The 26,378-nt window shown below is 36.0% G+C and overlaps 1 protein-coding gene across 1 annotated transcript in view; it reads right to left on the bottom strand.

Annotated features, from left to right (window-relative positions):
- Positions 1–26,378, bottom strand: part of MALRD1 (MAM and LDL receptor class A domain containing 1) — a 638,500-nt gene that overhangs the window by 158,237 nt on the left and 453,885 nt on the right. Inside the window, exon 32 of the mRNA XM_082385765.1 lies at positions 18,803–18,964. Coding sequence (XP_082241891.1) covers positions 18,803–18,964 — 162 coding nt within the window. The remainder of the gene's footprint in view (positions 1–18,802; positions 18,965–26,378) is intronic.

The raw sequence follows: 26,378 nt of genomic DNA, 5'->3' as shown, positions 1-26,378 counted from the left end.
ATATATATATATATACACTTTCTTATGTTAAATATTTATTTGTAGTTCTAAACTAAGGCTATTAACATATTTTCTAATTAAAAATATTTTTTTCCTGTGGTATTTATTATTGTTACTGAGATATATGCTCTTAAATCATAAATTGTGAGTTAACAGTATGCCTTTTCCAGAGTGTCATATAGTTGGAATCATACAGTACATAGCCTTTTTAGATTAGCTTCTTTCAGTTAGCAATATGTATCATTTAAGGCTCTTCCATGTCTTTCTGTGGCTTGATAGCTCATTTATTTTTATCACTGAATAACATTCCCTTGTATGGATGTACCACAGTTTGCTTATCCATTCACCTATGAAGAACATCTTGGTTTCTTCTAAGCTTTAGCAAATATGACTAAAGCTTGTGTAAGCATCAGTGTGTTAAGCTTTTGTGTAGACAGACGTTTTCAACTCATTTGTGAGTATACCAAGGTGCACAACAGCTGGATCTTATAGTAAGACTATGTTTAGTTTTGTATGAAACTGACAACCTGTCTTCCAAAGCTGGCTGTCCCATTTTGCAGTCCCATCAGCAATGAATGAGAGTTCCTGTTTCTTCTCATTCTCATCCACATTTGGTGTTATCAGTGATTTGGATTTAGCTATTGCAATAGCCAATACTTATTGGTGTTCTCTCTTGAGGGCAGGTCTTGTTATTAAGAACACATTGTTCTGGGTAAATTTCAAAATGGCTACTTTTCCCCTCCACCAGCTCAAAGCAGAGAGGAGGTCTCTATCTTCACTGTGAGAAATGGCAGGACTCCTGAAGTTAAAACTCACAGAAGTGTGGAGCCCCCTAACACTGAATCCCCTGGGATTTTTTAATCTCTCAAATGTGTGCACATTGAGCCTGCAACAATTCATCAGTTATAGTTTAGGATTTCCTACCCCAGTTCTGATTCCTGCAGAGGTTTCTCTTCATAAGCTTCTGCCCCAGGAAGCTGTGATTCTGTTTCTCCTGTTTGTCTCCAATTTGGAGGCAGTGGTTTGCCTTTGGCCTCAATTCTCTAACAGATCAGGAAGAGTTGTTGATTTTTAGTTTATTCAGCTTTTTGTCTTGTTATGGGAATGGGAATAATGACTTCCAAATGACTTACATGTCAGATGAGAAACTGAAAGTGACTCGTATCTATTTTTTAAAAAATGTTCCTTACTGAAAATATTTCTCTCGCTAAAAACCCTTAGAATGTCTGGCAAAATAAAGGAAAAAATCTTAATCAAGAAAAATAACCAAGGAACATGACATGTGAATTATTATAGCAAGATTTTCCTCAATATAAAAGAGTGGTAGTGGAAATAATTTGAAAAGTTGAAAAGTCTCCCTATTGCATCAGTGAACAGTCTTCTATCTTCATTGTCCTATGAAATATATTTTATGTGCTAGCAAATATTGGATTAGGAAAATTGTACACACTATTTTAATTCAGCAATGAAACAGTTTTCTAAGTTTTCTTTCACATTTCTTTGCAAGGATGTCACTTGTTTGTTTTCTTGTTTGGAAAATGAAGACATATATGTGGCATGCACAACCAAGATACACCTACACTCCATCTGTCAAACCTACCAAGAACCGTGGCTTATTCATTAAGAACATGCATTCTTTAAATCCATGCTATTTTTTAAAATTTAATTTAATTAATTTATTTTTTATACAGCAGGTTATTAGTTACCTATTTTATACATATCAGTGTATATCTGTCAATCCCAATCACCCAATTCATCACACCACCACCATCACCCCCGTCACCTTCCCCCCTTGTAAACCCATGCTATTTTGATTAAACAAGAACATCTTAGTATTCATTCATTTTATTACTTTTTACACTCTTGATGACTTCCAGTACATTTAGACTACACTTTATGAAACATGTTTTAAAACATTACCCTGAATGAGGAAATATAATACAATTAGCTATAATTATTACTTTTTTATATAGTTAAGACTTTATTGAAAATATGGAATCTATTCAACCTATACTGGATGTAAAGAAATAGCCTTGATCTAGTTCCAAACAAGGTAAATTAATGTTCATTATGTTTGTATGAAACTATTCCACATTTAGTAGCTCAGCTCTTAAACAGTATGGCATACATAATGAGACTGATGAACTTCTAACTCAAAAGCAGATTATGTTTAAATCAGACAGCAAATATATTTCATTCTATGTTTTACTGCTAACCTGATGCTGAAGATCAAATATTTAGGGCAGTGGGAAAAAAGTAATTGTGTTCACTGACACAAATTTAATCTGTTTTACAAAGTTAGGAATTCTGATTTAAAACCCTGTATTTCAGTAAATTTATTCCTCTAACTACAAAAATACATTAAAACGTCACTAATTTGGATGTTTCTCTTGAATGATTTTCATCAAAAATATTTAGTTTTAAAAGGTAAATTTTAAGTTTGCCCAGCAACCTGAGTTCAGTCGAACCAAGTTCTCCATTCTTAGTCATTGCCTATAGGCTCCCAGAGTGACTTAGATCACAGCATCCTTAGTGTCCAATACCTTTTTCACAGCAGCCCAGGTGGGGAGCAATACTGCAGTTTTGTTTATTAAGTATTCAAGTCCAAAGAAATTAATGCTTATTGGTATTCCAACAATATTACAGGCATCTAAAAACTAAAACACACAAACTGAAAACAAATTACTTCATTCTTAATTAGCCACAATTACTTTCTATTGGAATGTGTGCCTACTGGGCACACATTATCAAACCTTGAAATCAGATCGAACACCCTCACCTTCATTCCCTATTTCACATTTACCTTCCCCAGTACTTACTTTTTCTTACAGCGACTACTGAAAAGCAGTTTAGCAAAGATACATCACTGAAAAGAACGTGGGACAATCTGATGTTTCTATTTTAGCGCTATATCATGGAACTCAGTGTAAAAAAAAAAAACAGCGAAAAAACTATAGGTCACTGGGGATGATAATTATCCATCATTTCACTGCAGTATACTTATTTCAGTACAAGACAAACAATGTTATATATGGCGAAACATCAAAGTTAGCAATTCCAATCATTAGTTAGGGGACTCGGGGTGAGTTTCCAAAGCACACCCCACCTGGCCTCTTCTGATTTGCATATTCAATTTTGGTCTTACAAAATCCCAAAGTCAAACACAAAAATTAGAAAGTCAATTCCTGTGTGATGTATTAGTGCATGTAAATGTAAAGTTTTATCCATTAAAAAATTTAAGATTGCAAAACCGTGCACGGCAATTTAGAAGCCACCATTGCAAATTTGGTCTTTGGGGATTTTAAATTCTAGAACTCAAGCATATGTAAGTCTGACTTTGTAAATGGAATAGACTTGTTGCAATGTCATATTTTTCTGGAGAATCATCAAGGTGAAAAGTTGCTTAGCCTCTTAAATTAATAGAAATTTATGAATTATCCAGGAACTATGTACTGTATCACAACATTATAAAACCTTACAATGAATTATATTTTCAGAAATAGACTCGTTCTTTATCTAGTAAGCTCAGACTAGACCTGCTTTCGAACATTTATAAACTTTCAGTTGCTTCATTGAGAATTACCTATTTATATCTAGCAAAATCCTTGGGGAAGGTCAATCTAGCCTCCCACACAAAGTTCAGAACTTGTTAAAGCAGATAATAAAACTGAAAAGTCTCAACTGCCACAACATAGTTAGAATTTAATGATAAATCATTAAACCAGCTTTATTTAAATGTAACTATATGGAATGATCGACAACATTCATTCGTGGGACAGATTTCTACAGAAGCAGAATTTTTTGTTTGTTCGTTTGACTTTGGACTGTTTCACAGCTTTCTACTGGGCATTTAAAATGTTACTTAACTCTCATATATTAGACAGTATGCATTCAATTAAGTTTGTAAAATCTATCATACTTTAATTAAACACTACTAGATGTAATACTCTAGAACATAGGCATTCACTAAATATTGTCTGAATTTTACCTCTCCCCATACTTTCTGCCTCCTGACATTTTCTGTAAATTTTCAGATTAATACTTCAATTTTGCTTGTACAGGTGTAATGATTACAAGTTCTTAAGATTCTTAGGGTATAGCTTTTATATTTCACATCTTATTTAGTTAAAATAAGAACTGGATAGAAATTTCTCATTAATGTTCAATTTCTTACCTTAAGAACTTCAAAGAATTGGACATGTTTTCAAAAATTGACTTAGTGTCAAATAGGGCAAATTCAGCATCAAAGTGTACTTTGTTCAAATCACTACTGTTTCTTGACATTAGAGGCCAAAATATATTAGCCACATTCAGAATCCATCACCATGCTTCATGGACATTCTTTTTTAACTTTGGTGTCTGTAGAGAGTAAAGATTCTAATTTGTCTTTTAGATGTTATTAGCTACAATCTTGAGTTTTCAAAAATGTTTCATTGAGTTATTATGCCATAAGGTAATAAATTTGACATGTCTTTTTAAAATAGACAGTTAATACTTTTAAAAGAAAGCTGTATTTTTAAAGCTCCAGTGCCCTCAGTAGAATCATACTCGTTTGCACTAGGGTCAAATCATAAAAGACAATTTCCCACTTCAAGTGATCTGAATTCATTCCCTGTTTTAAATTGTAGGCAATTTTCATCTTTTTTTTTTCTTGCTCATAAAATAAAGTTGCCTAATGTTTTTTTTTAAAATGCGATGCAATATGTCTCTCTTTCAAGATAGCAATTCTCCCTTCCTCAGAGTCAGACTTACTTAGCTGGGCTCTACATTCTCTATAATTTCTACCTGTCTCTCACTCTAAACTAGAAGGGTGCATAATGACTATCAGTTGAAATGCCCTCAGTCTCTTTTTTTACTTTCATTCCCCCCGCCCCCAGATTTTCAAGGTGCTGGCTATTTGCATCTGCAAGTTTTACAGCCTGTGAAATGTAAACATACTCAGAGAACAAAAGTTTCCTCAAAGTTGTCAAAATGGCAACCACAGATACAGCACCTCTCAAGTCAAATGAAATTTTCTCATGGTATTTGACAGACATTGTCTGTCATTATATCACTTCTACTTGCTTTTTGTAGAGCTGTGCAATGAATAGATTTGGCATTTCTTTATTTTTACCCTTTCCAACAGTTTATTCTATAGACATTATTCTCTTGAGAGTCATTATTACCTATTTTTTAAAACACGCTTTTCAGCTGAATGTCTCATTTCAGTACTATTTACTGTTACCAAATTTGGTGCTGCAAGTTTTTCCCCTCAGTATGCAGTGTTCTGATATAAAAGTGAAGCTTCTAGTTGTGACATGCCAACACAGGGTAGATTCATCTTATTTTGAAAGCTTCTAATTTGCTCAGAAGCAAGAATGTCTCAATCACACGAAGATGAAATATGAATGGAATTGGCTGGTTTTCCTATAAGTAGGAATTTCAAAGGACTCTGCAGTTCTTAATTCTTATACTAAAAGAACACTGAACAACATCTTTATGTGTCTTTTCTTGTCAAGATGCCTTTGGAAATATTATTGGCTTAATAGCATTTCTGTAACTTGATTTCATTTGCCAAGTTGAGATTAAAAAGTAAAATAAAAATATAAATCATAAACCCTTTTCTTTAGGTAAGTGAGATATGGTAAGAACTTTGATTTTGTTTGATCTATTACATGGAAAGCAAATAAGAAGAGAATATTTATTTTTATGGAAACAGAAAACAGGATTATCATATTCTTTTAATAAAAAAATAGCAGAAACTCTGGGCTGGATATTCCACTAGTTAAGCCTGCAGGTACTGGAGGCTTTGATTCAAATCCTGACTCTTCCACTTATTAGGTATGTGACCTTGGGCAGCCTATTTAAATTCTCTAGGACTCAGAAGCAATAAGATAATTATAGTAGATACTTTAGCCTCATGGGGTTGCAGTAAAGATTAAACAATACACTACATGTAAAGTGCTTAGAACACAGCTGCAAATTATTGTTACTCTCATGAAAAATTTAAAGAATAGATATAAATATGATTTTAGCAGTGGAAATAATCATTTAATAATTGATTAAATAATCAATCACAAGTTACTGATTGGATAACTATTATATAGAAGACACCATGTCTTGCATTTGGATGTTAGGGAGATGGACAAGTTATGACTGGGAAAATATGAAACATACCCAAAAGACTTTACGAATAAAAGCTAACAATATGTACTATTTAGAAGATAAGCTCTGGGTCAGACTAGCTGGGTTCTAATCCAAACTCTGATACTTGTGAGCTTTATGACTTTGGGTAAAACACTAAATTCCCACTGTCTCTCATATTCATCATCTATCAAATGGGGATGATAATAATAATAATAATAACAATGATATACAGCTCATTGGGGTTACTGTGAGCATATAATACCAAGTATTGATGTAGATCATAATTGTTATGCAGTTCAACAGATAAAAGATGGCTTAAATTTGGTGGATATAGAAAGACTTCATAAAAGATGGTAGATTATATTAGGATATTAAAGAATACAGTGGAGATGAAGTAGGCAAAGAAAGTTGTATAGGAGTGGGAAAAGATTATTCTAAAAAAAACAACGGGGGAAGACTTCTGGTTTCCAGTCCGGCATGTAAGGAGCTTCGAAAGCATCCGTTTCATCTTCACAGCAACAAAAACTCAAAAAACTCTTCTTAGATCCTTCAGAGAATAGAGATCACAGGGGAAACTGCCGCCCCAAAACTGAAGAGACAACAGGCAGATATAGACAGTGATAACTTAGCAAAACAGAAACCTGGGGAAAGGAACGGTGGCTGGAGCCTGTACTGGGTGAGGAAAAGGTAAACTGTAATTAACAAACTGCTGGAAGCTCAGTGTGGGAAAGCTGGAGGGATATGAACTCCAGGGGGACCAGTCTTAGGGGCACCCCAACAATGTTACTTCCAGGAGCCCTACCAAGTTCTCACGGTGAAGACTGGAGAGAAAAATCTCTGTTTCTTACAGGGAGAGGGGAAAAAGTAGCCATTTGGAAGTGTGCCTAATTTTCTTGGCAAATTCTAGATTTCCTATCTCACCTAAGGGGTCTGGGGTGGGGTGGGGTCGGGTAGAGTGAGAGTAGTCACAGTGAAAGGACGCAGACTCACTAGAAGACTGAGCTCAAACCGTAGGACTGTAGAATGCGTCCATTCCCCTGACCTTACACTCAGCACCTTTCCACCCCATCATCACATCTGTAGGGCTCCGACATACTAACAGGGAACTGTACTGAAAGAGCATCATCTCTTAGACCTTATTTAAGAAGTTTGGGGCACGAAGATACAAGGGAGACAAAAACAAGGACACCAGAGGAAACTTTACCTTCTGTCATCTACAGCTGCAGTAACTAGTAAACACAACCTTACTCCTAGCCAGATAAACAAAAAACCTTATACTACAGGCCTGCTTACCTTGATTCCTTCAAACCAATTCATCATGTTCACCATTGACACAAAATTACAGGTCATACTAAAAAAATGATATGGCCCAAAGTTGACATTTATAATACCCAAAGCATATTTGAGGGACAAGAACACAGTTTGTAGAAGAATAATAGATGAAATCAGAAATGCAATTTGGGAAAGGACATAGGAAGACTTTAAAGCCAGTTAAAAGGCAATGAAGAGCTTCTGATGATTTGGAGACCAGGAGTCATTATTTAGGGATATTAACCCTGCATCAATGTGAAGAGTGGCCTGGTTTAGGAGAATATTTGCATGGAGATGAGTTGCCTTGACATGTGCAATAGCCCAGGAGTTAACTAAGATGACAGAGGTGGAGATGCAAAGAAAGAAAAGGATATAAGTCGAGAATGAAGAGGTGACAATTTGCAAATCAGAGAGAATTAACTGTGTTGATGATAATGTCAATAACTGAAATAATAAAATCAGGAGTAGGAGATTCTTTCTTTTTTTTCTTTTAAACATCTTTATTGGAGTATAATTGCTTTACAATGGTGTGTTAGTTTCTGCTCTATAACAAAGTGAATCAGCTATACATATACATATATCCCCATATCTCCTCCCTCTTGCGTCTCCCTCCCACCCTCCCTATCCCACCCCTCTAGGTGGTCACAAAGCACCGAGCTGATCTCCCTGTGCTATGCGGCTGCTTCCCACTAGCTATCTATTTTACATTTGGTAGTGTATATATGTTCATGCCACTCTCTTACTTCGTCCCAGCTTACCCTTCCCCCTCCCCGTGTCCTAAAGTCTGTTCTCTACATGAGTCTTTATTCCTGTCCTGCCCCTAGGTTCTTCAGAACCTTTTTTTTTTTTTTTTTAGATTCCATATATATGTGTTAGCATATGGTATTTGTTTTTCTCTTTCTGACTTACTTCACTCTGTATGACAGACTCTAGGTCCATCTACCTCACTACAAATAACTCAATTTCATTTATTTTATGGGAGATTCTTTCTTAAAGGAAGGTAAGTATGAGTCTGAATATGTGACTTGGAGATACTGGCAATTGAAAATATGGGACGAGGTTGTGGAAATAAGGGCTACATAAATGCAGGAATGAGCAAATTTTGAGCACTGAGAGAATAAAATCTCTAAGTAAGAGAAATATGTAGGAAAAGACATAAAAAGATCAAAGTCAGAATATTGGGTGAGACTCACAATTAGGTCTTAGAAGGAGAAAGAAAAAGCACAAAATATGAATATAACATTAGGGGAAAAACCACAGTCCACTGTACTGAAAACACAGGTGAACACTTCAAGAAGGTTGGATTGATCAAATGCAGCATTAGAAGAATCAGGTCATTATGATTCTGAAACCAATAAAGTCCTCAAAGACAGCTAGAATACAAGCTCCATGAGGGTCAGGAATGTCTTTGATAAACAATTGTCTCTACAGTTTTGCATCAGTGACCAAAAGTCAGTGACCAATAATTATGTGCTGAAGAAATAATATTTTTGCAGAAGACAGATTGTAGGGAGTCAAAGAAGATGTGTGTAGTGAGGTAGGGGATACAAACAATGTGTGGGAAATGGTAATTGGAGATTAACAAAATAAAAAACAATAATACTTAGATGGGAAACAAAGTTAAGGTTAGGTAGTTAGGTATTTCATTTTGTTTGTTTGTTTTTTTAGGTAAGAGAGAATTGTGATGCTTGAAGGCACAAAGTAGTGATAAAGAGGCAATTTAAGGACACACAAAAAAGGAAGTAAATACAAGGAGGCAAGGTTCTGAGAAGATAGAAAGGGAGAAGCTTAATGGTTCATTATTTATTGAGAAATAAAGTCTGTAAATAAATATGCATTTAGTAAATTCCTTTTAGAGAAACAATGATTCCTGGATACTTGTAAAATGATAACTAACCTGAAAGATTTCAGATTATTTATTCAGGGTTTAATCTTGCCCTACAGGATTCTAAAAGAATTGCTTCATTCACATGCCTTTCACTGAACACCATGTCTCACAGATGATACCTCCTGGCATTTCAAAAAAAAGAAAGCATCATCTGGGTCCGACCTGAAACAATTATTAAGTATTCCTGGAAGTATTTTAAGTGAACACAGACAAAACAAAGACAAAGAAAAGAAAAACAGAAATTAAGATTTTGTTTCTCCCCAGAGGCAGAAAAACGTTGATATAAATTGGTTGGGGTATTGATTCAAATGGTACATGTGTGGACTTCCCTGGTGGTGCAGTGGTTAAGAATCTGCCTGCCAATGAAGGGGACACAGGTTCGAGCCCTGGTCTGGGAAGATCCCACATGCCGCAGATCAACTTAAGCCCGTGCGCCACAACTACTGAGCTTGCGTTCTAGAGCCCACGTGCCACAACTACGGAAGCCCACGCGCCTAGAACCGTGCTTCACAACAAGAGAAGCCACTTCAATGAGAAGCTCACGCACCACAACGAAGAGTAGCTCCGCTCGCCGCAATTAGAGAAAGCCCACGTGCAGCAACAAAGACCCAACGCAGCCATAAATAAATAAATTAAATAAATAAATAAATAAATAAAACAAAAATGATACATGTGGATGATTGGTAGTGGTTCAAGGTTTGACACCAGCATTGCTTTTTGGCAACAAAATGGAGATCACTGTCAGATCATGAGAGTTTTTGAAGACACATAGAGGACTTATAGATGATATGGGCTTGTTCTTGCTGTCTAAACATCACCAAAGTCGAGTTTACCCTTTGTCTCAGAGTAAAATAAGGAAAAGAGGAATAACCCTGGCTTAACCATTCACTTCATGAAGAGAATTGCCCTTGTTTTCTCACTTCATGAAGATGAAGTGAGAAAGAGAATTGTTAATTGTTAACCACAAACAAATGATGAGTGTCATTCATTGCCTTTTTGCAATGGTTTAGAGAAATCTAAACCTGCAAGACATATTCTGAGATTTAGCAGCCAAAAAAGTCTCCTTGTTTTTTTTCCTTGGCATTGCTGTATATTTGGAGTGGAATGTTTGTAGTTCTAAAAAGTAACACAAGACAAAGAGAGTAGAAATGATACTGAACTGTGGTAAGAAAATGGCAACTAGAGTCAATAAGAAATATAGAAAAAAATACTTGTTTGCTTTGAGCTATTTTATACTGATAAAATGCCGTCTGCCAACATTTTTGTGTTTTAGAAGAGAAACTACTGAGTATTCTTCACTTATCTGATCAACACATTTTACATTTCAGGAGGTTTTGAGAATGTCATGTTAAGCCTTAGAGACTAAGGGTTACAAATGTAGGCTTTTGCTTTAGAGAGACATGGGTCCCAGTGCTGGATTCCACAAGTGTCTTCTGTGTGGCTGGGGGCAAGTTATTTATTCTCCCTGTGCACCCATTTCCTCTGCTGTAAAACTTCAAGGTATTGTGAGGATTAAACAAGAAAGCCAGAAGAAAGCCAGGGACCTGGTGATCGGCACTCAGTGAATACCAGCTACATGGACACGACAATTTTTGACAACAAGACTTGTTCTATTTAGTTACATTTAACAATTATCAATTTTTAGTAGTAAAAAGAAATAAATGATAACAATAAAAAACCTCTCTTCATCTGCACTGTATGAAAGTAGACTCTTTAGTACTCTCTCATTCTAAAGTATATAATTACTGAATTAATACATTTTTAGAAAATATCAGAGCCAAACTACCTTTACAAGATGATATTAAAGGTTACCAAGGGCTTCCCTGGTGGCGCAGTGGTTGAGAATCTGCCTGCCAATGCAGGGGACGCGGGTTCGAGCCCTGGTCTAGGAAGATCCCACATGCCGCGGAGCGACTAGGCCCGTGAGCCACAATTGCTGAGCCTGCGTGTCTGGAGGCTGTGCTCCGCAACGAGAGAGGCCGCGACGGTGAGAGGCCCGCGCACCGCGATGAAGAGTGGCCCCTGCTTGCCGCAACTGGAGAAAGCCCTCGCACAGAAACGAAGACCCAACACAGCCAAAAATAAATAAATAAATAAATAAATAAATAAATAAAAATTAAAAAAAAAATTAAAGGTTACCAAAAGTTATAATTAAGTCAGAAAAATATGTTATGCTATTTATTATTACTCATTTTATCCTAATATTCTATGTCTCCTTTTACCTAATGCTTATATGTTTTGGGGGCATCACGAGAGAAAAGTAAAGGGGAAAGAAAAAGGAGGTACAAGTAGCAGGAAATGAGAAAAAAATACTAATATTCATAATTTACTTACATTCTATAATGCATAACTTGAGCATAAAGAAAAAATATTGACAACGAAAGAAAGTTAGAATAACTACATAAATATTTTGTAGTTATGCTAAACATAAAGGGATCTGTCTAGGCCAAGTCAAAGAAACAGCTCTAAAATTAAGTAGAACAGAGAAAGCTTTCAAAAGAATCTGAGATAAATTCAGAGATCCCACATGATACCAGATCCAGTTATGGGGATAATGCCGTCTAATTCATTGTTAAAGCAGAGCATCCAAAGGAAATCAATTTATACGACCCGTAAAGGCCCAGGTGGCGGCGCTGGCCATGCTGATGATCACGCTGGTGGTCACAGTTGTGGTGATGGTTGCGTTTGAGATTCATGATGCAGTGATTGCCACTATTTTCAACTCAATTCTGTAGTAAGACCAAGTTGTTCCTATTCAAGAAGCTTCAGAATATGGCTGTCTAGTAGTGAAAACCTATAGTGTTGATCTTGTGCAGCCCCATGTATGACCCTGTCTCTTTTTCAGGATCTAATTATCTCATGATAATCCTTTCCCAGGCAGGCAGATGCCCAGTTTTCTTTAGATGACAGTACTCTGATTTTATCCTGGGAGAAAAAGCTACTTCTGTGAGCAGTTGTGTTTGAAACACTGGTCCTGGCAGGGAAATACAAAGGGTGGGGCCAGGTTCCCAGCTCAGCCAGGTGTTCTGAGTGCTGTTCCTCAGTCACTTACTCTCAACAATTCTTCATAACATTTCTCGGTATTTGTAGTAGCTCGGGCTGACATAACAAAATACCACAGACTGGGTGCTTAAACAATAGAGAGTTATTTTCTCACTGTTCGTAAGGAAAGCAACATTCTGCCAACAAAAATTATTGCATTATATAGTACTTAAGAAAACATTTTAAGGTGATCACTGTTCTAGAGGCTCAAAGTCCAAAATCAAGGTGCTGGCAGGGTTGGTTTCTCCTGAGGCCTCTCTGCTTGCTTGCAAATGGCCACCTTCACTGTGGGTTCTCACAGGGCCTTTACGCTATGTAGGTGCCTCCTGGTGTCTCTTCCTCTTTTTATAAGGGCACAAGTTCTACTGGATGAAGGCCCCAAATTTACGACCTCACTTGACCTTAAAACCTCTTTAAAGGCCCTTTCTCCAAATGCAGTCACATTGGGGGTTAGGGCCTCAACATCTGAATTTGGGGGGGGGGGGAACACAATTCTGTCCAGGACAGTGCTTTTGATTTTAATCTTAGAATATTTGTGTAGCTTCCTTGGGAAGATCTGCAGTGAACCATATTTCCCTAGGATGGGATTTCTGCTGTTTTTACTCCATTCTTTCTGATCCCATCAGCTTTTTTTTATTCCCTTCTGGAATACCTCAAACATTTCTGGTCCAAGGATTGGAATTTTTAAAAATGTGTTACAGTACAGTTATTATCTCTTTCTGCATGTGTATGTATGTGTGCATGAGTGTGTGTGGACATGATCAAAGTGAGTGGTCTGATAAACATGTGATCGAGGGCTGGCTTTTGTGTATAACACACCATATCCCTGACCAAGCCTCCACCCTCCCTACTCTATCAGAGACCAGGGTGAGATGCCGATATAATTCTAGAAGGAATAGAGGTTAAGTGGCCCCAGATACGGATGTTAAGGAGATTCAGACAGAGCTGTATAAGGATGAAGGAAGATAGTGATGTCCTGGGAACGGGCTTGGATGAGGCTCCAAACACCAGGGGTTCATTTCTGGCTTGGCTCCTCAGTATACAGGCTCAGAGAAGACCTTTAACTGCTCTTGTTCCTCATCTCTAGTGTAGGAATAATAATATCTGTCCTGTCTGTCCAATAGGAATCACAGTTATCACCCGTTAGCCTGCAGGGCTCTGTCAACCAAGTACCAACTAAGTTCTGTTTGTTGAACACTTAATACTTTAAACTGCTGTCATACACATTAGAGCACTAGTGTCACTAAGATTGTTTGTGGGTACTTTTTGACCCTGGGCTGTGAACACAGAATTGCACAACAGTAAGCATGTGCGTTATATCAGGCAGCATATTCCATTCCAGTTACCTTCCAAACATTTACTTAATTCAGTTCCCAACACATTGTGTGTGGTGTTTAGTAGGCACTCAGGAAATATACGTTGCCTTAATTAATCCAAAATATTTGCAATAAATACAGAAGGAGATAGATCCAGGTCACATGAGGCCTACACAAGTATTCATCAAGTGCTATTCAAGTTTAAATGCTGGAGAGAATATAAAAATAGCAAAAGATGTGACTTCTGCCCTACCGGAGTTTACAACCTAATTGTGGAGATGGTTAATTTATTATAATATTAAAAAGAAAATAAAGTTATGAGGGAAGGGAATAAAAAAGAGACAGCAGCCTTTTGAATTTTACCTCTGTTAATTCATGTCACGCAAATGTCATTCCTGCCATTAAATCCCGTATATACTAAGCCCAAACACTATTTATTCATGTGCAGACTGGAGAGTGGATTAATGCTTGTAGTTTCTCTCTACAACTTTGGCAATGGCTCCAAAAAGACTCATAAATAGGCCTGTGATGGGCACTGAAAATGTCCTCCTTATGTATCTAAGCTTCATCTTGGTAACAATAAGTGAAAAGAGCCATAAATGCAGCTTTAATTAACAGCGATGTTGTGATGCTTAGAAACAGACGGTAGGCTCTTTGAATCTGCTGGCCTTCTCATAAAGAATTTTGTTTTTCCCAGAGGATCAACATTAATTAATGTCCTTATAATCTATTTAGCAGCCCATTGTCTCAGTGATGCCTAAACCAGTTTAGTGAGCCGTAGTGGTGTAGCCAGGATGATATAATCAGAGTGCTTTGAAAAGAGCACTCTGCAAAAATATACTGTCTTGTGTAGTGATTAACAGGGAGGATAATAAAGTATTCTGTCAGAATGATTAGTTTTCCTTATCTGTGGATGACATTACTTGTATACCATATTGCATAAATAACCAGATGGAAAACTTTTCATGTGGTCTTTAATGAACTCACACAAGCTATAAAAGTTCAAAAAAAGAAAATAAACACAACTATTAATAGTCCTTAATTGTTGCATTAAAAGGTATCGATAGATTACTCATGTTTGTCTTTTGGGACAATGTGTGGAAACTTTCTCATGTCCATCGATTATACTTCTACTTTTTTTAAAACTGAGCCTACAATACTTTTTGTCCCATTAGTAGTATTATACAAGCAGACATGCTCGGTAATTTTCAAATATTGTCTTAAGAGAAGGAAAGATTGCTGCAGATGTTATCAAAAGAACCCACCAGCATTTGTTATCTAGATGTTACTGTCTGGATCTTAGTAGGAAATAAATATTGGTTTATTTCTTACAGTTTCTCAAGGAACAGAAACTAATATTTATCCTCAGGGACTATCAGAAAAGTAAAAAAAGTTCCATCTAAATGTATATTGATTACTGTGATGTTTAATATTAGGAAATAATTTAAGAATTTACCATTAGATAATTTTATAAATTATGGTATATCCAACAAGTAGAATACTATGATATAATAAAAACTATGTTGCTAAACATATTTCATAACATAAACTTGTTCACACTATGTTTTTTAAATTACTAAATCAAGTAGAAACTTTCTTTTTATTGGCCAATATGTGCATTAAGAAAGAATGGCAGGATACACAAATATGAAGCTTAAAGGTGGTTATATTACTCTACTGGAACAACTAGGGTTTTCTTTTTTCTGGTTATTTATATTTTTAAAATTTTAGAAAAAGATGTATTACTCAGTAATGTAAAATTGGTGAAAAGAAATACTGAAGAAAAAAATAAATATTAAAAGAGTGAAATACCATAGTTCAGGCTTTTTAAGGAGTAAAACTTAAAAATATCCACCACATTTTCCACACACACATAAATGTGCTACCATCATGTACGTTAGAGTTTCTTTTGAGGTGTGATTCCTGGTTTCAATTATTTTCTTTTATGTTTGGATTTATTCCTCCTCTCCTCTCCTCCAACCTTATCACCCATCCAAGTAATTCATGTTAATAAACGAGTATGTATCCTTTTTCATCCTCTTTTCCACGTTCATGTAGTTATTCTGGAAATATCTAGGTATGGAGTTATACATATGCACAGATGGGGGGGGCAGTCATTGTTTGTTTTAGAAATATTAGATCACACCATATAATCATTTTGCATGTTGCTTTACTCCTTTTAGAATATCTTTTGGAAATCCCTGCAAATCAGCTGTATGGCACTAAACTCTCTTTTTAGTGGCTGCGTGATATTGTGTGTTGTGGATGTAACCAGTTATGTTGGCTGTTCCTCTAGGTTCTCAATTTTGGCCCCTTGGGGATAGTTGTCAATTTCTGAAGCCATCTTGAGTTGTCAGCACCCGGGAGAGGAGTGATGCTGGTATCAAGTGGGCAGAGGCCAGGGATACTGCCAAGCATCACGCAGTGCACAGGGCCGCCGCACAACAATTAATTAGATTACCCGGAACACCACTAGTGTCCAGGCGGAGTCACCCACCAGGCACACTCTGATCTCAGGGTGTTTGGCACTGGCTGTCCCTGGGGCTGGAACACTCTTTCCTTAGGTACCTACCTGTATCACTCTCTCACTTCCGTCAAGTCATTTTTCGAACGGCATTTTCTCAGTGCAGCCTATTCTGACCAGCTTATTTAAATTGCCATCCTCCCCCAACCCATCCCCTGGCCTTCCCGATCCTACTTCCTCTATTCTTTCTTTCCTCTAACTTCTAACAGGCCATATAACTTATTTACTTATTATGTTTATTTATTATTGTTTCCCTCTGTCTAGAATGTGAACTCCACTGTGGCAGTGATTTTTGTCTGTTTTATTCACTAATGTATCCCCAGGACCTAGAACAGTGCCTGGCACTTAATAAATGAACAAATAAAAGAACAAAGGAATGAATAAATGATTGTATGAATGATGCACGTTCATTTTATTTCTCATTTTTTTTCAACTGCAAACAATGCTGACGTAAATATCCTTACACACGTGTACTTATGTCTTGGTCCTTGTATTTCTATGTGGCCAGAATGCTTTCCAAAACAGAAAATTTCCCATAACCATCAATGAGTACCCTTCTGTTCCCCCAACTCCATCTCTCAATCATCTGTAAGTGGCTTTTGAAAATCTCTTCCCATCTGATTATTTTAATTTGCATTTTTCTGATGAGTTGTGAACTTGAGCATCATTTAATATATTTGTTGATTATCTGAATTTGATCATCTGTGAACTGGCTAGGCAAATCTTTCCTGGTTGTTAAAATTGCCATTTCTAATAAGTTTGTGAGAGTTATCTGTATATATAGTCTACCTGTACTATGTAAAGAAAAAAACTTCAAATCTATTATATGCCTGTTGATTTTGTTTATGAAATTTTTAGATCATAGCTATAATTTTATATCTGGGCTTTTGGAAGTTAGATACTGCCTTTAAATTGCACATAGTTTACCCTATGTTTTCTTGGTAAGAGTTTTATTATTTTAATTTGTTACATCTATATCTTTAATCCATCTGGAATATATGTTGTATATGAAATATATAGAAGAAAAACTGGAATTTAATTTCATTTCCTTCCAGGTGGACAACCAGCTATGCCAGCATCATATTAAATAATACAACTTCTTCCCACTGAATTGGCCTTTGTTATATACTAAATCCTCCTAATTACTTACCTAAGTGTCTTGATTTCTGTCCTGTTCCATTAACCTATAACATGGTGTATACTAATCTCATTTTTTTTTTAAGGAAAAAAAACTTGATGAAAGGCAGAAAAAATACAACTTGACAGGTCGAAAGGAATAGAAATATTCAATCTGAAGCTGAATTAGGAAACAGCTTTAAAATGAGAATGAACATCCGTGCTGTAATTGAACATCGTGATATTTTCATGGAATATTTAAATGCTAAAATTACTGTTCTCTTTTCACTGGACATAAAATGGCTGAGCCAATCTTGTATACTTTTTCTATGAAAACTTATTTTAACTCCATATGTTCTTGTTCTTTTTCACTGTTCTATGCCTCAGTTTTTTTGAGGAGGTATTAGCTAGTGTTCTCCAGAGAAACAGAACCAATACGATGTTGTGTAAATATAGCCAGGCATTTATTATAGGAACTGGCTCATGTGATTATGGAGGCTGACAAGCCCCACATTTGCAGTGTGGGCTGGCAGGCTGGAGACCCAAGAAAGCCAACAGGGCAGATAAAGTCCAAAGGCAGGCTGTTGGTGAGTTACCTCTTGCTCAGGGAGGCTGGTCTTTTTCGTTCTATTCAGGTCTTCAACTGATTGGATGAGGCCCACCCACATTATGGAGGGTGATCTGCTCCAAGTTCACCAATTTAAATGTTAACCTCACCCAAAAACACCCTCCAAGTTGACACTTAAAATTCACCATCACAAATATTTAAGATTATTTTTTATCCCAAAGAAAAGCTAGATTTTATCCCTAAGAGAAGTTTTGTCCCTAAGAAAAGTTATCACTGAAAAAAGTTATTTTTAATTCCTAAGAAAGTTAGATTCCTAAGAAAAGTGCTGAGTATCAGGCAAGATTTCAGGGTAAAAGTAAACAAGAATACAAGCTTCCTTCTACTCTGACTCTATTAATTGGAAAACCATTTAAGATTACATTGATCTCATGTCACAGGCAGGAAGCAAAACTTGTTCAGAGTTTGCTGATGCTCATTCTTTTTATCACCACTTACCTTTTAAATCTCTGCCCCTGTACTTCAGAGGGTCTGGAATGAAATTGGTGGCAAGCTAGCGATCATCGTGGCAGCATGCCAACTGTACACCTTTGCCTACTGCATGCATTAATCTGAATGTTCCCTACATGTCCCTGCCCCAACTGGGGACTTTAAGGCCACCTTTAGGGTAGGGTACATAAAATCTGTGAGTCTCTTAAATAGAGTCATTGATTTCCTTGTTGTAGCAATATCAGTTCTAGGTCTATTAAATAATTCAGGGGTTACATGGAAGGAACTAACTCTCTTTTCATAAAGGCTATTGAGCTCTACCCCCACAAAGACATAAGGAAGGTGCTCTGACATTCACTCAAATAGTTAAAGCAAATTTCCAGCCCAGTGAACTACATCTATCTGACTATCTCTATTGCATTTACCTGGTGTGTGATCAAGGTCTGGACTCAATGCTTCAGTAGGAATTCTGCTGCCAATGACCCAATCCAAGTCATCTTGAGAGTCTTGAGTAAGACTGCAAGCTGTGGTCCAGCTTCCTGAAGTTATTTCAAAATTGCAGCTTCCTGTTGTGTTTGTATACTGGCCTAAGGAAACAAAAATATTAATGGAATGTTGTGGAAATGTATGTCACACTTGATATTACACTACATTTGTGATGATTTAAAATTAGTATTTGCATACTCTGTTTATTTAAAAATTTAAAGAACCAGGGTATTTGCACTTATTGGAAATATCAGTTGTACACTGAAACTTTTTTTATCACAGGGTCTAGAAGCAGTGCATGAATACTGTCATTTAGCCATTAAGGATTTACATGGATTGACTAATAACATTTTAGATGATAGATAAAACTGTATCTACACATGAACAATGTACAAAACATTATGATAGATAATTCAGGTCAAATAAATAGATATCTCCAGTTGTCTGGATGTTTAACTCCGTCCCTCTGTCCACTCTGGTGTTTGAACAGCATAGACCATTAGAGAGGAAAAGTCATTAGCTAAAGAAAAGGTGCCTTTGGTAGAAGTAGTAAACCATATAGGATGCAAACTCTCTCAGCATACCATACCCATCACCCACGTACAACATTTCAGAGCCAGTCACTAAATAATGAAAGAAGTTCTCTTCTAAAAGTGTTGATTCATAACTCATTAAAAAATTAAGTTGTTCACAATGAGAAAAATTACTAGATAATAACTGATTGTCTACTACCTAGTCATCTGTGAAAAGTGCCTTCATAATACCCTGATACTGCTTTCATTTTTCTTTAATTTTCTTTTTGCATAGCAGTTATTATTTTTGAGCATTCACTGTAAAAACTGTGTTATAGAGACAGAATGAATTATTGGATGGTTTCATCAGTATGAATCAACTGAGATTGTCATTGACTTTTTTTTTTTTTTTAGAAAGATGAAGTTTGTATTATTTTTAATGTTTCTTCTCTAGATGGTTTCTTGTTCGTAACTTTTTTTTAACATAAAACTATTATTAGCATATATAGAAACTTTGTCAGCAAGGAAAAACTTGCTATTAAAATGGATGCCAAACATTTGGCAAAACAAAGCTTTAATATTTTTATAGAAAATTTTCTGGATCTCTAAGAGTATTTTCATAAAATCTCAGCATTTTACTTCTCTGGCATGATTGCATCTTATCCCTAAAAACTAGAATCGTTTTTAATTATATACATTTCTTTCATTCATTCTACATGACTTATGCTCCATTGGTTTTTATATGCTTATTTATGGGCTCTGTATATCCTTTTTATGCCATGCTTATACATAGGTTTATACCATGCTTATATAATATGGATAAAAGTGAAGAATGTGGTTCTCCAGGTGTTTAGTTAACACAACCGCAAACATGTAGAATCTTCCAATGTTACAAACAAGACAGCCATTGTGTGTTTGTTAGAATGATGTCACACACAGGTTCTATAGTATTTCTGTGTAACTGACTCCCCGACACATAGGCCCTACGATAATTGTTCTTCTTCTATTCTCTGTGACCACTCTTGTCCTTCCTCTTCCACCATATTTAATATATGACTTTATCATTGACTCTAAAGATATCTACACAATCAGGATTCATTCTCTTACATTTCAGCCTCTCTAACTCAAATTATATCACTTTTACTTTTCCCTTTTCTAGGGTTAACCTTGGTTTATGATCTCAACTGCTTACCAAACACTGTTATTAGCATTCCACAGCTGCATTTATTTCGAAGTTATACAACTTTTCCACATCTTTCAATCACACATTCTCTACTAATTCCTTTCTTATATTGCAGAGTTAGCTGGGGTGCCCCTCTTGTTACAAAATTACATAATTTAAAAAAGTCTCACTCTATGTATCTTCACTCATTCTTTCCCATAGCCTTTCATACTTTTGTGCAGATGACCTACAAATCTACAGCTACAATGAAATGCAAGTGTTTATCTACAAATGTTTGTTGAACATTCCACTTGGAATATGCAATTATCATCTCAAAACCAACAAGCCTAAAATGAACTCATCATTTATCCCTCCAAATGGGTTCTTCTTTCTGAGATTATTGATTAATTTCATAGCATGAATCTTCTCTCTCTTTCTAAAGATTCAAACTATGAAGTTATCTTTGATTCTGCATTCTTTATTTCCATATCTAATCTATCACCAACACCTATAGATTACCCTTTCGAGAATTTGTTTAATTCATTCCTTTCTTTGCAGCTCCATAGTCCCTGTTCCAGCTCCATTGGTTCAAGCCCCTGGTTTATGTTAAGAGCCTCTTTCTTTAGTGTAACCTTCATTCTATCAACCTTATACACCCAAACCACATTATTCATCTTTAAGACTGCTCTCATGTTATTTCCCTTGCTCGAAATATTCAGGTGTTCACATTATTTGAAAATGCCCTCAAAACCTCTAGGCTTGAATACAATAACCTTTCTGTTGATGCAATGTTTTTTTAGGCTCAAATCTGTCTTGTCTCCAAAACTGCCTCTACTTCAATGAAATTTTTCAGAAAAATTTCTTTTGAATAAAACTGACTTTTTTTCAACTTTTATGTTGAAGTACTTCTCTCTCTCTTTTTTTGCATATGTTCTCTAGCAATTCGATGTTCATTTGTCAGTCCTTCCTTCCCTCTCTTGTTCAGGACAGAACTGCAGTTTTATCTAGGAATTCACCTTCTTTCACTCAGATATTTGTTTGAAGAGCGAAAAGGCCCCCTGTAACTCCAGAGGCGGCTCATGGTTTATCTAAGCAATCATGATGCGATGTTCAAACTTCCCTTGTCTTGACTGGTTTAAGATAGTCTTGGGATGCTTTTCTAGACAATGAGACTTACTAGGGAAAAGACACCTAGGAAAAGGTTTCTTTATTCTTAAAAATAAATCAAAAGGAAGAAAACCTATTTGTCCTTTCTCAGGATATCATTGCAAAGATGCGATGCTTGGGACTAAAGAGATTCTATGGGGAGCTGACTTTATAAGAAAATCCATTATCTGAAGATGGCAGAACATAAAGAATGAAGGAGGGCATATAGTTCTATACGTTTGATGACAAAAGCTACTAAATTAACCAACTCTAGAGCTCCCTTGCTTTTGGACTTCTTGCTATTTGAGCTAATACATTTTCCTTATTGTCTGTATCAGTTAGAGATGCATTTAGTTTCAAGTAACTGAAAACCCAAATAATAGTAGCTTAAACAGCTACTATTCATTTATCTCAATTAACAATATGTCAGGAAGGTGTCAGTTTAAGGTTGGCATTGTGACTGTGGTTCAAATGTGTAGTTGTGAAGCGCGTATTTTCCATCTTTCCTTTCTGTCATCTTGTCACCCTCAGGCTCATTCATGGTTGCAAGATGATGCGGCACCTTCCAGCATTGAAAAGTTCACATATTCAAGGCATTGAAAGGAATGGGAAGAGGAAAGAAGAAAAAAGCGTTTTCCTATTCTGGTGCTTTTTCTTTTTTAAAGGGATTCCTTTCCCAAATTCCCACGTATATCTCACTGGCGGGTGAGTGCTCAAGGGCGGCTACAAAGAAGTTTGGAGAAGATGGTACCTGTGGTTAGTCATAACGTTGCCCTGGATAAAACTGCAGTTTTGTTTCTAAGGAACAAAAAGAAATGGACAGGCAACAAGCAGGGACTGCTATGATGTCTACACCTGTCAAGGTTGGAATTTCTGTTACAAGTGTATTAATTAATGTATCTTCTCCATCCCATCTAGCAAATAATACTCTTTCTTGAATGTCCAACTTATGTACTATCTTTCTCTTTCCAGATCATGTCAGTTCTCAGGGTCTGTGTGTGTGTTTTATAACAGTAATCACAGTTATTACTATTCATATGGCAACTTATTACTTCTTTATTTTGCACTGCCACCTTAATTGTTGCTTACCATTGAATTACTGTAAACATTTCCATGTGATCAGGTATTATTATTGAACTGCATTATATAAGCCGTGATTCCATACTAATTACTGAATGATAGATGATATGAAGACTTTGTAATATTAATATTTCTTGATGATTAATATGTATCAGTATTTTCAAAATGGCTATTGCTTTAGAAAAAATATTTTCCAAATTGTGATCTTTATTATGATCCCTTGAATGGATTCAAAGTATTACTAACACTGTTTTAAACGACTGGCATTTTTCCACTGGTACAATATTCAGCCATATTGTTGTAGGTCAGTATAAATATTAATCAACTCAGTTATATTAAAGAGATGGCTCTGTAATTGATTATTTTTAATTCTCACATCCACATAGCAACCTTATTTTGCCATACCATGATACATAACATAGAACTATTAAACAGTTTCTCCTCATTGTGAAATGCCTTCTTGGAAAGCTGCACTGAGAAGGATTTTGGAGAATCTGGGTACAGTGGGGAAGAGTGACATGACTGACTAATGATGTTTATCACTGTAAGATGCAGGAGGGAAAGTACCCATCCCATTCTGTGCATTCCTAGCCTAGAATACAAGGCACACTTACTACATGTTTTAGGCAATAATTTCCTCCAAGAAAAAAGCATATTTTCTAACTTAACTGTTTCTTTTAAAAAGAATTGATCTTATTTGTTATCAACCATGCATTTTTGCAACAAGAGGTAGCGATGCAAAAGAAGATTTTATCTTTGCTCATAACCTAAGGTAAAAATTTAGTCATGAGGAATAGCTGCATTTATTGTCTGATAAGTATAAAGGACATGTAAATAAGGCATTCACAGTGACTGACAAATTTCAAGAGAATATAAAAATAATGGCATGGAAGAAGCTAACATTAATCCTGGAAGACTGAACAAATATATTCTTTACATTATTTCATTTAATTCTCAAAGCACTCTGTATGTTATTATATGTACTATATAGATAAGGAAATAGAGCCTCTGAAAATTTAAATAATTGCCCAACAAATGATGGTCAAAGTCAAAACGAAGACTTCAGTTTAATAACCCAAAGGTCAATTGTTTCCTTATATTTCCCCAAAGGTCACTTTGAAAATGTTGAAATTTATTTCATTATCCACAATAGATTCTCTGCCTGCAGGAATCCAGTCCTGATGCCTCCAATATATCCAAAAGACCATCAATATAAAATATTGATGGAGTCAATTTGCAGCATCAATAAGTCACCTGTATATCTCTGTGTGCTGTGCAATGTTCCTGTTGGAGATGAACAAAATCTATCAAGAAGTTTTAAGAAAAGTGATTATTTCATTTGTCAACATATTGCTTTTATTTTAATAAATTCAAATACTTCTTGCAGTTGTCCATCAAAGTCATGGGTAACACGAACAGACATGGATATGTAACTGACTTCAGTTTCTGATAATCAAAACTGCCTTTGTGTGTTTTATGTCAATACCTCAAATAGCTGTGGGGAAAAATAAAAATCATATAAGGTACTCTGAGAAGAAAAATGAGTGAAGCAAAAAGAACATGGGCAGCATTCACATTTGAAAAACCAAAACACCTGTAACTCTTTCTGATGTTTTTAGGTCTATTTTTATATTTCATATACAGATGTACATACACACACACTTATTTTTCTTCATATGTACTCCCCACATAAGCTGTGATAACCTTATTCCTGATAGCACTTGTTACACTTAAAAAATAATCAGGAATCTTTTCATTTACTAACTACCTTTTCAAAAAGCAAAGAACATTATATTTAATACACTTTTCCCTCTAGTTTTTTTTTTTCCACAGTAGAAAGTGAATTTCTGAAGCCTAACACAATGTGTTGTTCATTTTTATACACCCAATGTTTAGAAAGTTGTTCCTAGCCCTACTAGGAATAGGAATAAACGGAAGAGTATAATTTTTATATAAACATTTTCAATATATGTACATTTTTACATGAGAGGAAGATATTTACTGTCTGTAATAAGTTTTCTACATGCATGTGATAGCTGTTCTTCTCACCCCACTGGATTATGTATGTCAATGCCATCATATTCAAATTATTTTTTCTTTAGAACCTTCATAAATCTGGCCAACTTTCTAATGCTTTACTGGTGATTATTAAATGCTCTATTTGTTATGTCTTGTGGGGAAAATGGTGATTTCAAAATGCTTCAGAGCATTGTTTTAGAACTCTACTGAAATCAATTCCTAACAGTCAATATAAAAATATGTATATTTTTGGTGCACTTAAAAGAAGCTAGAAATAACACTAGAAAGTATTATTTAATGTATTATAAATTTCATTTGAGAATATATATATTATAAAGGAAATAAATATTTTATGAAATTAAGATTATAATACTGTAGTATTCATAATACAGTTAAAAAAAGTGCCAGTCATTTTCACTTTCTTTTATGCTTGACTTAAAATTAAAAGAGGGGATGAATGTTGAGGATAATACGTTAAGTAAAATAAGCCGGTCACAAAAAGGCAAACACTGTGATTCCACTTACATGAGGCACCTAGACTTGTCAAATGCATAGAAACAGAAAGTAGAATGGTGGTTGTCAGGGGCTGGGGGATGGGGAGAATGGAGGGTTCTTGTTTAATTGGTACAGAGTTTCAATTTTTCAAGATAAAAAAAGTTCTGGATATGGGTTCTGGATGCCCTCTAAGGGAAAAACCTTTCTGATGACACTCATGCAAGCTGGCATCAGTGTGACGCTGTGGTGTTGGCTGCACAACGATGCAAATATACTTAATGCCACTGAGCTGCACAGTTACAAAGGTTAGAATAGTAAATTTTATGTTATGTATATTTTATGTATACTTTACCACAATTTAAAAAAAATAGCGAATGCAAGAAAGAGAAATGAACACTTCAGAAGCAAACATCCCGAGGAATAAAAATAATACTGAGCTAAAAATAAACATTTAAACGTGCCTTGTGTAGTACGCCTTCCCTGTGCATGTGTGATATTTTCCCACTGAGAAATGGAGTCTATTCCCTTCCTCTCTTTGAATCTACGCTAGACTTTGTTATTTGAATGACCATTAGGAAGAGCCAGGAGGGACATTCTGGAACTTCTGAGGCTAAGTCATACAAACTCTTTGCTATTTTTCCTCAGGCTCTTGGAACTTTCTGTGAATGAACAATGTTGCCTGCCACGTCAGTAAACAAAGGACATTGTAGCCGTCAGCCACTACCACTGCCCTGAGGGAACTCAGGGCAGAAACAACAGGATGCCATCAAGCCCTCAGTCATTGCAGCCACCCGCAACGGTGCACCCTGAGGGGACTTAGGATGGGAAAACCCTGGATGCTGGCCCTAGATAGCTAAGGTGTATAGCAAAGGAATGACTTCACTGAGCACAGGTTCTTGCATCTTCCCAAACACAGAAAAGCACTGAACTCCTTAACTTGAGATATCTGGTTTTCTTTAATTAACAGTAATCTTTTGATGTTTGGGCTCCCTGGTCTTTGCTGCAAAACTCCTGTATATCCTGGCTCCCCTCCCCTACCTCTTGGGAGCAGTCCCTCAGCGGGATCTGAGAGGCTGCCTCCTGGGCTTAAGTCCTCAGAAA

The sequence above is a fragment of the Balaenoptera borealis genome (assembly GCF_965194805.1).
Source record: "Balaenoptera borealis genome assembly, chromosome: 3".
Lineage (NCBI taxonomy): Eukaryota > Metazoa > Chordata > Mammalia > Artiodactyla > Balaenopteridae > Balaenoptera > Balaenoptera borealis.
The sequence above is the reverse complement of the archived record's forward strand: the minus strand, read 5'-3'. Positions and strand labels throughout refer to the sequence as shown.